Raw genomic sequence first — 15,187 nt, forward strand, 5'->3', positions numbered from 1 at the left:
CTCGAGTGTCAGGTGCATTTGTACAAACATTTTGAGAATAACGAGAAAAATTAACAAAGCTATGAAAGTCGGGGTGGCCCAAAGTATTGTGGAGTCGGAGGTGAGGTGCAAAATGCTGCCTTGCCTCACGCCCAGGTTGGGAGCCAGCCTCCTTGCAAAGCGGAGCCTTGTAAGCTTTGAAGGTGGGGCAGGGGACAGGGAGGATGGAAGGTTGCTTGTAGCAGCCTCCTTTCTCCTCATGCTCCATGAAAACTTGGTAAGGAGTGGGAGGAGAAGCACTCCTCACAAAGCCTGTAAGGGCCACATTTGTCCCAAAGAGCTGCTCAGTGGTGATGGCAGGGGGACATCTTGCTGCCCTGTTGGAGTCTCAAGAATCTGCCGCCTAAGGCAAGTGCCTCACCTCACCTCATGAAAGGGTTGCCCCTCTATAGAAGGAACAGAGGACTCGGGACAATTGGAACACTCCAGTATCTACCCGGTTTAGAAGTTGAAAGATTCCACTGAGGGTTATGAAAGACCTCAAGCACTTCCACAGCTGACACAGGCCAACACTAGGGTCAAACTACATTGGAACATAGGCAGCTGCCATATACTGAGTCAGACCATTGGTCCAACTAGCTCAATACTGTCTACACAGATTGGCAGTGGCTTCTTCAAGGTTGCAGGCAGGAATCTCAGCCCTATCTTGGAGATGTTAGGAAGGGAACTTGGAACCGTATGCATGCAAGCACACAGATGCTCTTCCCAGAGAGGCTACATGTTATATTAAGCCCATCGCTAACAGCAGATGTGCCCCGGACGTGTGTCTTTCTTGCAGTACCAACCCAAGACATTTTGTTGCCTGATGCACAGCACTCTCCCTTCGCCTTTGCTGTTAAAACCAACCCACCTCTTCATTCCTTCTTTCAGATCTGTCTCCTTTCCTTCACTTTCTATTAAATCACCTCCCCTTCTTTTATATCTGCGTAGGGGAACAAATCTGAAGTTAGTGGTTTTAATTTGATGAAACCCTCTATGCCAGGGTTCCCAACCTTGCATCGCCAGACGTTGTTGGTCTACTACTTCTATCATCCATAGCTGCGACAGATGAAAAGTCGCCGTGGCTGCTGATGGAAGGGCTGTAGCCCAACGACATCTGGGACCCCAAGGTTGAGAACCACGACTCTGTACACAGAGCCTTTCTCATGATCCCCTGAGCGGGCTTGAGGGCAGCAGGCGGGGAAAGTTGCAGCAGCTTCATGTTCACTGAGATGCTCTAAAAGGCTTGCTGGGTGCACAGATCACATGCCCAGAAAAGCCGTGGCTGCCCCAGGCAGCATGGAGGTTCAGGGGCCAGGATGCATCGTCCTGGCCTCCGGAAATCCCACACGCGAGTGCATGGTGCATTGTGGGAATCTCCCCCAGTAATAGATAGGATCCTGCTGCTGTGTCAGCACCGACTGGGAGCAGCTGGCACTGACATACAAGTAGTTAACCCGAGTTAAAGCCACGCTCGCCCTTAGGTTAACAAGTAGTTCACCTAGGCTAACCAGGGGGCGCCCTAGGCGGGTTTGTCCCCAAGGCGCCGCTGAGAGCCAGACAACTCCTGGCAGTTCTCACGGGCAGGCAAGCCCGGTCTTGGCTGTGTTGGAAATTCTCTGTGGTGAGAGAATCCTTTTCTCATTATAGCAGAGTGCACAGAGGCACAACACAGCGGATTTAGTTAGGCATGCGTGTATGCTGAGAGTAAAGTAACTTGGAGCCAATTCATAGTTTCAAATCAATATAAAAGGCATTTATTAAGGAACTCCATTCTAGATAGGAAAGTGAGGAGTTAGGATCTCTAATCTATCTATCTAGCTGGATGCAGATGGATTCTGTATCTTCTCTGCACTTTTGGTGCAGGGAGAGAGGCTTGCCATGTTGTAAGGTAGGCGGGCAGGTAGGGAAGAGAGAGAGAAAAGGAAGTTAGTCCCTGAGATTAGCAATCTACATATCAAAGGGATAGCATCAGAGCAGTGGAGAAGGGGTGACCAATGTCTTGACCCTCTAGCCCTCTGACTCACTAGTCTGTCCTCCACTGTCTGAGACAAGAGACAGCGCAAAGTCCTTTAACTTCCAACAGGCTGCTCATGAGAACAGCCTCAAAATATACTCCCTGAAGGGGTCCATGTCATGGCAGGGCTGAACAGGATCTCCTTTTTAAAACAAAAAGCAATGCGATGTGGGGGCTATCCAGCTCCGGACCATGGCACGGACGGGGTGGGTGGGGGGGCGCTTTCTCTCCCCGCTGTATTTTATTTTTGCCAAAAACATATTCAATGTGGATATTCCTCCCCAATCACACTTGGAATATACACTCATAGATGCACTCATTAGCCCCACAATGCCCAGCTTTTAAAATCTAGATACTTTTATCACCTTAAACATATCCTCTCTTTGTGTTCGTCGAACCTGTTTGTCCACATTTTTCTTCCTGGCAGATGACTGCTTTAATAGTTAAGTTGACATGTTACAAGATGAGAGAAAAGCAGCCTGTGAATTTATTAACGAATTACTGGCAAAACCTGATCCCTCTTCAGAAGTTCACGCTCTGGCTTATACAGTTGAAAATGGACAGAGATCCCGAGGGGAGGCCTGACTTCAAGCTTCCTGCGCACAGCTATGTTAGGATTAAGTCACAATTTCTTAGCCTGGCCTACCCCAAAGGACTGTTGTGAGGATAAAAGGGAGAGAACCATATATAACCCCCTGGACTTCTTGGAGGAAGGGTGGGATAAAAATATCGGCTGACATACAAAGCAAAGATGCAGCCATGCAGCGAGAGAGCAGCCTAGTTGAACTTCCCAACTAACTGCACCAGGGAAGCAGCAATTGTTGACACCCTCCCCTTCTCTAGGGAGCCCCTGGGCCACCCTAAAATATGTCCCCGAGGGCTACACAACCCTCAGAGACATATTTTTGGGTGGCACTGAGGACTTCCTCGGGAAGGAGAGGGTGTCAAAATTGCTGCTACTCCAGTGCAGTGAGTTTGGAAGTACGTTCAGGCTGCTCTCTTGCTGTACCGGTAAATCCTTGCTCTGTCAGCTATAATTATACATGACCACCTGGCCCTCTCCACCCCCAGCACAGTACCTCCAGTGACTGTTGCTGGTGTTTATCTTGTGTGTTTGTTTTTTTAGAATGTGAGCCCTTTGGGGACAGGGAGCCATCTTACTTATTTATTATTTCTCTGTGTAAAATGCCCTGAGCCATTTTTGGAAGGGTGGTATAGAAATCGAATTAATAATAATAATAATAATAATAATAATTATTATTATTATTATTATTATTATTATTATTATTATTATTTAATAATAACAAGTGCCGCCTTTGTAAAGAAGCAGATGAAACAGTGGACCACCTGATCAGCTGTTGTAAGAAGATCGCACAGACTGACTACAAACAAAGGCATGACAAAGTAGCAGGGATGATACACTGAAACATCTGCAAAAAATACAAGCTACCTGTAGCCAAGAATTGGTGGGACCATAAAATTGAAAAAGTTGAAGAAAATGAAGATGTAAAAATATTATGGGACTTCCGACTACAAACAGACAAACATCTGCCACACAATACACCAGATATTACTGTAGTCGAGAAGAAAGAAAAACAAGTCAAAATAATCGACAAAGCAATACCAGGGGATAGCAGAATAGAAGAAAAAGAAATAGAAAAAAATCACCAAATACAAAGATCTACAAATTGAAATTGAAAGGCTGTGGCAGAAGAAGACCAAAATAATCCCAGTGGTAACTGGCGCCCTGGGTGCAGTTCCAAAAGACCTTGAAGAGCACCTCAGCACCATAGGGGCCACAGAAATCACCATCAGCCAATTCCAAAAAGCAGCTTTACTGGGAACAGCCTATATTCTGTGACGATATCTATAACCATTGACAATAAAATTCTGGCATCCCAGGTCCTTGGGAAGGACTCGATGTCTGGATAAAACAAACCAGTCAATAACACCTGTCTGACTGTGTAAACAAGAAATAATCTTCCAAAGACCTGTGTCATTAGGATAAAGGGCAAGTTTAGCTCACATCTTGGGAAAATTAACACACCTCCTAGAGGCTTACACTTTCCTCCTAGTGAAATGTCAACTCATCTTTAATTACATTGGACCAGGTGACCATAATAAGATAAGACCATAAGAAAAGCCCTGTTGGGGGTTCTCAAGCCTGGGTCCCCAGATGATGTCGAACTACAACTCCCATCACCCCCTGCCACAATGACAGACCATCATTGTGGCAGGGCGTGATGGGAGTTGTAGTCCAGTGACATCTGGAGACCAAGTTTGAAAACCCCTGCAGAGGCTTTTGCTGTTGCTTCTTGTTATGATGCGCCAACCTGAAGATGAGACTTCTGGCGGCTGAATTTGAGGACTGACTGTTCAGGGCGATATTGTGGGAGTTGAGCATACCAGCAATGATTCATTGTGGAGGCTGCTTGAACATAATCCTTGAAAACAACAGGTTATTTATGGGCAGTGTCCTGCCCCTCCGCTGTCTCTTAAATCTCTAAATAACCGCCTCCAGGATTATGTCATGCTAATAAGACATGCTGCCTACACAGCTACAATTTGCAGAGGTGGAATTCCATCTGGATAATATACCTTGGCTGAGACCTGCTGAAGCAAGAGAGCCTTTGATGGTCTGTGTTTTGATGAAGGCTTCACAATATGGCATCAGGTCTGGCTGCAGGGGTGGGGAGGGAACCCATAATAATAATCTTGCATGCACAGTCTAGCCTTTGGTGATGACTATCAAGAACAGCCAGGCTCCAAGAGATTAGGAGGCTGGCTGGAGCAATGGATGCCACTGATAGCTTAATCTAGGGACTCCATGAATGACTCTGTTACATACGTTTGGCATTAAGAACAAAGTTACACGCTCCCCTCTTCAAGTGGCGAGATGTTCCAAGGACAGTGCTTGCAGAGGCTTAATTTCCTTTGGTTGGGAGAGTTCTGGAGAGTTAATGGGATGCCCACCCCCAATAATTGCTTTATTTATTTATTTAACATATTTTTATACCTCCCAAAACTTATGTCTCTGGGCCGTTCGCAACAGATAAAAAACAGCATTAAAACATTAGTTAAAAACAAAAACAAGAAATTTAAAACACAACACTTTAAAATTTATGTACAAATATACAAGGGGAATTTCAGTGGAAGACACACTCACTCCAGGAAGGCAGGAAACCCCTAGAAACCAACTTGGGCACCCCCAGTTTCAGGTCTGCCTATTGGACAGACCAGCCCAGATGTAAAAACAGGGCTACATTTTCAGGCACAACACTGGTCTCAGCCCCACACTACTAGCTGGAGGGTCTGCCCTGCAGTGCAGGCTCTGGGGACATCAGTCAAAGTGTGACCATCAATGGGCACGAAGGAATCACTTTAGCAACCCAAGCTTTAAGTCATCAAACCTGACAGTCATCTCTTCACGACCACACAACAAAACAAGATTAATCTGAAAGTGTTAGAAGGTATCTTAAAGTGTCAAGACTCAAAGCCAAAACAGATCATAGAGTGGCAGTTTAAAACAGGATGTTGAGTAGGTTTTGTGGGTGCACGAATGTCCAGCTGCTGTTGAAACCTTTGCAGACTCTTATATGATCTGCAGCAATGATCCTTCCTCCCCAAGGCCTACAAATGTGCACACACAAATGTGCACACATTTGCAACATACATTAACTGAAGAACATAAGGAAAGCCCTGCTGGATCAGGCCCAAGGCCTATCTAGTCCAGCATCCTATTTCACACAGTGGCCCGCCAAACGCCTTGGGAAGCCCACAGGAAGAGCTGAGGACACGCCCTCTCTCCTGCTGTTGCTCCCCTGCAACTGGCATTCAGAGGCACCTTGCATCTGAAGCTGGAGGTGGCCTATAGCCCTTAGACAAGCAGGGTTCTCCCTAATTATTTTCATCTGTGTGCGGAATGAGTTTTGTTCTGGGTGGCAGGATCAAGGCAGAGTGAACACACATGCATTCAGAATGGGAACCAGGGAGCTGAGCGGGATCTAAAATTAGCTGCGTGGACAACAGAAAATGTGTGAGCGCATGTACATGTGCATGCCTTGGAGGGAACAGTGCAAACTAGTAGCCACTGATAGCGCACATGCACATAGCCTCGGAGGGCTGTGGGCCACCTCCAGCCTCAAAGGCAGGTTGCCTCTAAGTACCAGTTGCAGGGGAGTGACAGCAGGAGGGAGTGCATGCCTTTAACTCCTGCCTGTGGCTTCCAGCAGCATCTGGTGGGCCACTGAGTGAAACAAGATGCTGGACTAGATGGGCCTTGGGCCTGATCCAGCAGGGCTGTTCTTATAGACCTGCCCTCCATGAATTTATTTAAACCCCTCTTAAAGCCATCCAGGTTGCAGGCTGTGACCACACCTTGTGGCAGAGAATTCCATAAGTTCCATGCATTGTGTGCAAACTACTTTTTGTTGGTCTTAAATTTCTTGGCAATCCATTTCATAGGATGACCCCCAGTTCTAGTCTTATGGGAGAGGGAGAAATATTCTCTCTCTATCAACCTTTCCCACACCGTGCATGATTTTATAGACCTCTATCATGTCTCCCCTTGGTCATTTTTTTTCTAAACTGAACAGCCCCAGGTGTTGTAGCTTGTAAGGAAGATGCTCTAGTGCCCGCTGATCATCTTGTTTACCCTCTGGTTGATCATCTTGGTTGCCCTTGGTTAATACTTTCCTACAGCCAAGAAACCTCCAAATCACCGAATCAGCTAGTTCAAAAAGTATTGAAAGTAACATAAGTCATCTGTTTTCCCTGGCTAGGTTGAAGGAGACAGTTTATGAGTTTTGCTCAGCGAGGAAGCAGCTTGACTAGAGTGCAAGAGGCTGTCAATTCAAATCCCTGCTGGTGTGCTTCCCAGACTGTGCCTAGTAAATAGACTTGTAGTAATCACATATATTGCACAGCAGTGATATAGGGAGGTGCTGAAAGGCATCATCTCATACTGCGCGGGAGGAGGCACTGGTAAACCACCCCTGTATTCTACCAAGAAAATCCCATGGAATGTGATTGCTAGGAATTGACATTGACTTGATGGGGCAGTCTCTCAATCTGTGATGAAGAGGAGAATGCGGGCAGCAGATGGAAGGGATGTCTTTCCAATTTGTCCGGGGGGTGGGGACTCATAGTTTGTTTATAGCACTTAAGATAGGCATTAATCATGACAAGAAATAAATGTCACTTTATAGGAACCGCCCCCGCCCCATAAGATCAGCCCTGCTGGATCAGGCCCAAGGCCCATCTAGTCTAGCATCCTGTTTCACGCAGTGGCCCACCAGATGCTGCTGGAAGCCACAGGCAGGAGTTGAGAGTATGCCCTCTCTCCTGCTGTAACTCTCCTAAAACTGGTAATCAGAGGCATCCTGCCTCTAAGGCTGGAGGTAGCCCTCCAACTAGTAGCTGTTGATAGACCTCTCCTCCATGAAATTATCCAAACCCCTCTTAAAGCCATCCAGGTTGTTGGCTGTCACCACATCTCGTGGCACAGAATTCCACAAGTGGATTATGAGTTGTGTGAAAAAGTACTTCCGTTTGCTGGTCCTAAATTTCCCGGCAATCAAATTCATGGGATGACCCCTGGTTCTAGTGTTATGTGAGAGGGAGAAGAATTTCTCTCTCTCCACTTTCTCCACACCATGCATGATTTTATAGACCTCTATCATGTCTCCTTGCAGTCATCTTCTTTCTAAACTAAAAAGCCCCAGGTGTTGTAGCCTTGCCTCATAAGGAAGGTGCTCTAGGCACCTGATCATCTTGGTTGCCCTCTTCTGCACCTTTTCCAGTTCAACAATGTCCTTTTTAAGATGTGGTGACCAGAATTGTACTCAGTACTCCAAGTGTGGTCGCACCATAGTTTTGTATAAGGGCATTATAATATTAGCCGTTTTATTTTCAGTCCCCTTCCTAATGATCCCTAGCATGGAATTGGCCTTTTTCACAGCTCCACACATTGAGTCTACACTTTCAATGAGCTCTCCCCCACAACCCCCTTCTTTGCATAATTAGTATCAGTTTGAGGGTCAATCTACATCCCTCCCCACCCCGGAGATCCATGATTTAAAAAACTCCTGATGTCTTTTTTTAAGCTTTAGAAGCAGCTGCAGTTTTGGGAAAGGGAGGTGGCTAGCTCTCCCACCCTGCCATTTCTCTGCAGGAAACTGCCCGCCACAAAGCTGTTATTAGCCACAAAGCTGTTATTAGGAAGGTGAGGGAAGATAGCTACAATGCAAGAAGTAAAAGAGAAGATAAATACAACACGAGCACCTGTGCTTTGAGGAGTGGTCATAGCTCAGGGAAAGAGTAACTGCTTTGCATGCAAAAGGTCTTGGGTCCAATTCCTGGCATAACTATGTAGGACTGGGAAAGACCCAACCCCATCTGATCTGAACATAAGAACAGCCCTCCTGGATCAAACCCAAGCAAGCCCATCTAGTCCAGCATCCTGTTTCACACAGTAGTCCACCAGATGCCTCTGAGAAGCCCACAGGCAAGAGCTGAGGGCATGCCCTCGCTCCTACTGTTACTCCCCTGCAAGTGCAACTAGTATTTAGAGGCACCTTGCCTCTGCGGGTGGAGGTGGCCTATAGCCCTCAGACTAGTAGCCACTGAATCCTTGAAAAGCCAGTAAGTGTGGCCGATCTGAGGCTCTCCAGATGTTGTTGTTGGAATACAACTCCCATCATCCCTCACACTGGGATCAGAGATACATTTTGTACTCTGCAGGATAAAGACTTTCCCCTAGACTGGAGAAGTGATTCCTCAAAATGTGTAGGGACCTTTCCCCCCATCAATACACAGTTTTGCACCATTTGTTTTTGCATCTTCAGAAACTCTAGTCCAACAGTTGTAGCCATTGTTGTTCTACTATAATTTCCATCATCTGTTAGGGATGATGGGTGTTGTAGTCCAACAACATCTAGAAAGCCTCAGGTTGGACATCTCGGGATAGACAATACTGGGTGAGATGGACCAAAGCTCTGACTCAGAATTTAAGGTAGCTTCATGTGTTCCCCTCCTAATAGCCTGGCCAATAATGTTTATACACAAAGACAAACCATAATCCTCCAATGCAAGAGGAACAACAGGAGAGGTGGTAACTGAAAAGAACTTTGTACATACTCAAGGAATCAGGAGCCTGAGTAGGTGAAGGTGGAGGTTTGAGGGAAATGTTAAGAGTTTGCAAGGAACCGAGGAGGGGAAATGCAATGTGGGGGCAAAGGAAACTGGAAGGGCTTAGAACTGCAGTTCAAGTAGTACAACATTGCGAAGAATAGTCTAGTGCAGGGATTCTCAACGTTGGGTCCCCAGATGTTATTGGACTTCAACTCCCATGATCCCCAGCCCCAGTGAACTTTGGTTGGGGATTATGGGAGTTGAAGTCCAATAACATCTGGGGACCCAATGTTGAGAATCCCTGGTCTAGAGCAGCTGCAGAAACGGGATAGGTAACCTTGGCTCTCCAGCTGCTGTTGAACTACCATTCTCATCACCCCACAATGTATTGTGGCTGAGGATGATGGGAGTTGTAGTTCAACAACAGCCGGAGGCCACGTTTGCCCACCCCTAGTCTAGAGCCCAACAGGGCTGCTACACCTTTAAAAGTTGCACGGCTGAAAAGTTTTATCCGCCCTACGCATGCTTCTCTCATTATTAACAGCAAAATGTTCCAAGACTTACCACTTAAAAACACACATCGCGCTCGCGCGCACACGCACACATACACACAGAGAGATTCAACAGAATCACAAGCCCTGCTCTGCAGGTGTTAATCCTCCAATGCGGGAAACCGCAGCAGAAGAGGTGCTAAAAACACTCTGCACGTGCCCAAGGCCCTCTTCCATCATTAACTGCAGATTTCCAAGCCCTGCCACTTAAAAAAAAAAAGTTCAAAATAATACACCCTACTTTGCAAGTGTCCTTGTACATAAGACAAACCACAACCCTCCAATCTGAAACGAAACAAAACCCAACCAAGACAACCTGAGACGTCCTTTGGACGGCTCCCTGCTGTTTGTGCAAACTTCTGAGCGCGGCGGGCAGGAGACGTCCAGTGCCCACACAGGAGAGAAGCACGTGGCCTGGAGCGCCCCTCTGGCAACCTCAATTCAACTTTTCAGTCCCTTTCTCTGGATTCCGGGGGAGGGAGGGAGCGATCACAGTGGGAGGAGAGAGGGGTTGGGTCCCTGGTCGGGAGGGTTGCCGCCTGCTGTCCTGCCCATCAAGGCAGCTAGCTTCTTTCCTTTGCCCGGATCATGGCCAGGAGGAAAGTCTCTCTCTGCAGCTGGCTGGGCTGCGCTGCCCTGCTGGCGCTTTTCCTGCTGGGCGTCTTGGTGGGTGAGTCCAGGGGCTCTGGGCTTGCTGGGTGGGAAAGCGGGTAGGCAGGCCGAGCTGGGACCTTGGAAGGAGGATGGGCTGGAACTGGAAGCTAGGAGCGAAAGGTTCCAAGCCAGAGAACATGGCGGGGTGTGTGTTTGCTTGGGGTTCAGATCAGACCTTCTTACCTAAAAGCTCAGCCTGGCTGCCCAAGACGGTGTGTGTGTGTGTGTGTGTGTGTGTGTGTGTGTGAGAGAGAGAGAGAGAGAGAGCTGGTAATGCGGGGGCAGCCTGTGTTGAAGTAAAGGGGAAAGGCTAAGGGGGCTTCATTAAGTGGTGGAGCATTTGGAGAGGAGAGCTGGTCTGGTGGGAGCAAGCATGACTTGTCCCCTTAGCTAAGCAGGGAAGAAGTGTGAGATATTCCTCTCAGGGGATGGAGCCGCTCTGGGAAGAGCAGAAGGTTCCAAGTTCCCTCCCTGGCTTCTCCAAGATAGGGCTGAGAGAGATTCGTGCCTACAACCTCGGAGAAGCTGCTGCCGGTCTGTGAAGAAAATCCTGAGCTAGATAGACCAAGGATCTGACTCAGTATATGGCAGCTTCCTATGTTCCTGTATTGCTTATGCACAAGGTCCCAGGCTCATTCACTGGCATCTCCAGGTAGGGCTGGAAAATACCCATTTGCAACCCTGGAGAGCAGCTGCCAGCCAGTGCAAACCGTGCTGGGCTAGAGGGACCAATGGTCTGACTCAGCTTCCTCTGTCCCATGACTTCTTCCTCTAGCCTTCTGAAAATAGGGGCTAAGGAGGCCAGAGGCATCAGGGGAAGATATTGGGGGTGGACACAAAAGGGGCACAGTGTCTTTCTGAGTGGTGAGCTGTGAGCCTAGATTTCTGAAACAGAAATGGGGGACAGATGGGGGCAACTGCTTGTCTGAGGGGGTGCTCACTCTTCCCTCCCCCCGCCTCTGGAGCCACCTTTGGGCCACTGAGCTCAAAAAGTAAGGAAGCTGGCGCAGTGTTCCCTGTAAAAGGGATTCCCAAATGTTGTTTACTACAACTCTCAGCATCCCCAGCAGCAGTAGTCTTTGGCTAGGGATTTTGGGAGCTGTAGTCAACAACATCTGGGAATCTGTGTTACAGGGAACACTGCTCTGGCCCCCTGTAATGTGAGCACTGATAAAGGCACTCTGTACATGCTCAGACGCTTCACTTTCAGCATTGAAGCCCCTGCTGAGTCTTGGGCTCCAGTTGCATTGTACCAGTTCCATCCATCTGTCATCCACCAGCCCTATTCAATAAGCTTGTCGTTTCTTTTGGGTGTGCCTCTCTAGGATTTCTTTGATTTCTTTAAAAGAGGAGGGGTCCTGGGGCTGAGGCATGCCTAGACCTTTGCAGTCTTTCCGCTTAGTGACTGGGTGGGGTTGTGGTTACCTGCATTGTGTCAGTTCAGAGCGGATGAGTAAACTCAAACATGACCCTGATAAGGAGGAGGATAGGAATTTTGGTGATCTGGATGAGCTTGTACAGCCTCTTCTGGCTGGAGCTAGAGCTGGACTCTCCCAAAGGAACAGGTTTTCAGTGTGGGTTGTGCCTTGTCCCAACACTTTCTCTGAATACTCGGGCACCTATGGCTTTCCCCACAACTTTTAGGGGGTTGTCAGTGTGACCTGCTCTGGAGAAACCAACCTGGGTTCCATTATTCAGGCTCTAGTTACTTCTGAGCTGGGCCACTGACAGATCTTGTTGATTGTCTGGACCTTGTAGATAGTCTGGAAATTTAAATATGGGTGGTCTTAAAATAAGGATATAATTGTTGGAAAGTTTGTAACCATTTGTTGTTTTCCAGAATAGGCATAATCCTTTTGAAAATATTAGATAGAAAGTACTAAATATGGTATCAAGTGGCTGACAAACTAAATTACTACTGAGTTGTCCTATTGAAATTAAGAAGTCCTTTAGAACAACTCCTGAGTATTATTATTATTATTATTTCTTGTTTACACAGTCAGACAGGTGTTATTGACTGGTTTGTTTTATTCAGACATCGAGTCCTTCCCAAGAACCTGGGATGGCTGAATATTATTATTATTATTATTATTAATAATACTGCTTTTCCTCCAAGGAGCCCAGAGCGGTGTACTACATACTTAAGTTTCTCCTCACAACAACCCTGTAAAGTAGGTTAGGCTGAGAGAGAAGTGACTGGCCCAGAGTCACCCAGCAAGTATAATGGCTGAATGGGGATTTGAACTCGGGTCTCCCCGATCCTAGTCCAGCATTCTAACCACTACACCATGCTGGTGTATTATTGTAGAGTAACTTTCTTCTAACCTTCCATGGTTGGGCAAGGTGAATGAGTGGGTGGTGGCTTCTCAGCTCCAGGCAGTTCTGGACGATACAGATTATCTAGACCTATTTCAAACTGGCTTCCGTGTGGGTTCTGGGATCGAGACTGCCTTGGTTGGCCTCATAGATGACCTCTAGTTGGCTGACAGAGAGAGTGTGACTCTGCTGATCCTCTTGGATCTCTCTGTGGCTTTCGATACCATTGACCATGGTATCCTTCTGGACCGCCTGAGAGGGGTGGGTGACACTGTTTTACAGTGGTTCCGCTCCTACCTCTCTGGTAGATTCCATATGGTGTCACTTGGAGGCTGTTGCTCTGCTAAGTGAGAACTGCAGTGTGGAGTTCCACAAGGCTCCATACTGTCTCCAGTGGTCTTTAACATCTACATGAAACCACTGAGAGATATCATCAGGAGGTTTGGTGCTGGGTGTTATCAATATGCTGATGACACCCAGATTTACTTCTCCATGTCAATCTCATCAGGAAATGGCATATCTTCCCTAAATGCCTGCTTGGAGGCAGTAATGGGCTGGATGAGGGATAACAAACTGAAGTTGAATCCAAATAAGACGGAAGTGGCGGGGTTGGGACCCGAGAGATGGTTTAGATCTGCCTGTTCTGGAAGGGGTTACACTCCCCTAAAAGATCAGGTATGTAGCTTAGGAGTGCTCTTGGACCCAAAGCTCTCCCTGGTTTCTCAGGTTGAGGTGGTGGCCAGGAGTGCTTTTTATCAGCTTCGCCTGATACATCAGCTACATCCATTTCTAGAGGTGAATGACCTTAAAACAGTGGTACATACGCTGGTGACCTCCAGACCTGACTACTATAATGCGCTCTACGTGGGCCTGCCTTTGTACATAGTCCGGAAACTACAATTGGTACAGAATGTGGCAGCCAGATTGGTCTCTGGGACAACATGAAGGGACCATATAACACCGGTTTGGAAAGAACTTCACTGGCTGCTGATATGTTTCTGGGTGAAATACAAAGTGCTGGTTGTTACCTATAAAGCCCTTAATGGCTTGGGACCAGGCTATTTAAGAGAGCACCTCCTTTGTTATGAACCCTCCTGCCTTTTACGATCTTCTGGAGAGGTCCAGTTGTGGTCGCCACCAGCTCATCTGGTGGTGACTCAGGACCGAGTCTTCTCTTTAGCTGCCCCAGGGATTTGGAATAAGCTCCCTGCTGAAATAAGAGCATCTCCTTCTCTGTTTGTTTTCAGGAAGACCCTCAAGACTTTCCTGTTTTCTCAAGCTTTTAATTAGAATTCTAATTGTTTTAATAATTTGTTTTATAGTGTATTTATTGTGTGCTATGTATTTTAACCTGTGATTTTAATGTTGGCATCTGTACACCGCCTAGAGATTTACATATCAGGCGGTATAAAATATGATAGATAAATAAATAAATTAGTCTGAACGTCAGCCAGTATTTTTTAAAAATATATTTTTAATTTTTCATGTATAATCAAAATACAGAGCAGTATAGATAATTCGCCACCCCTGCTGAAAACATACAAAACTTCAGCACAATTAATCTCTAATAGAACCTACAAAATACCCAATAACACAATATACACACACAAACAATGTTTACCTAATAAATATCATTTTAATCATTTTGCCCTGGTATAATTTGATTTAGAATTATCAATAAAATTTAGAAAAGGAATCCATCTTTTCCAGAAGGGACATTTGTCATTCAGACTCAGAGAAGCACAGTGTTTCCTGAATTAAAATGTCCCCTTTTCTTTGGAACCGGTTTCTTCTATCTGGTGTTCTACTCTTTTCCCAACTGGTGACAACTGTAAACTTTGCAGATAGCAGCAATAAGGTAATAAATTCCTTCTTGAGATATTGTATCCGTAATGAGCAGATGTGGGAGATGGAGTTTGCTTTCTGCATGCTTAATGTTTTTGGACTATATCTCCCATCACCCCCAGCTTTTGACTATTCTAGTGGGGGATGATGGGAGTTGTAGTCCAAGAACTGAACATCTAGGGACCCAAGGGTGGGGGCCGCCTAGTCCAGTGGTTCTCAACATTGGGTCTCCAGATGAACTCCCATAATCCCCTGCCCCAGTGGCCTTTGTTTGGGGATTATGGGAGTTGAAGTCCAATAACATCTGGGGACCCAAGGTTGAGAATCCCTGGCCTAGTCTAGCAGACCCGGTTCAACAGACATTTTTAAAGCATGGTTGGTTTCCCACATGGCTGCAGAAGCAATTAAATGCTGTTCTCATGTGGGTTTACACTATTGTGTGGGAACATAGGAAGTAACCATAGCCATCCCAGAGCACAAGGAAAGATCTGAAGCAGTGGGGGTTTATGCAGCCTCCATATCCCAGGTCTACTGTGTGGCGGACAGTGAACAAAGAGACCAATGGAGTAGCACAGGGAGATCTCAACTACGTCCTTCCTGGCTGTTTTGGAGCATTGAAAGGTACCAGCATGATCTCTTGGGTGATACCTGCAAC

At 46.7% G+C, this 15,187-nt stretch overlaps 1 protein-coding gene across 6 annotated transcripts in view; it reads left to right on the forward strand.

The window, feature by feature from the left end:
• The first annotated feature begins 10,254 nt into the window (after positions 1 to 10,254).
• The window catches only part of LOC128351854 (N-acetylated-alpha-linked acidic dipeptidase 2-like), a 50,860-nt gene continuing 45,927 nt past the window's right edge, over positions 10,255 to 15,187 (forward strand). For 5 of the 6 annotated variants that reach the window (XR_008320085.1, XR_008320086.1, XM_053311829.1 and 2 more), the window contains exon 1: positions 10,255 to 10,387. Coding sequence is in view for 3 of the 6 variants with exons in the window: in XM_053311829.1 (XP_053167804.1) it covers positions 10,306 to 10,387 (82 nt within the window). In the remaining 3 variants the exon portion in view is untranslated. The remainder of the gene's footprint in view (positions 10,388 to 15,187) is intronic. The other variant, XM_053311832.1, reaches the window with a different exon arrangement.

The sequence above is a fragment of the Hemicordylus capensis genome, chromosome 3 (assembly GCF_027244095.1).
Source record: "Hemicordylus capensis ecotype Gifberg chromosome 3, rHemCap1.1.pri, whole genome shotgun sequence".
Taxonomy (NCBI): Eukaryota; Metazoa; Chordata; class Lepidosauria; order Squamata; family Cordylidae; genus Hemicordylus; species Hemicordylus capensis.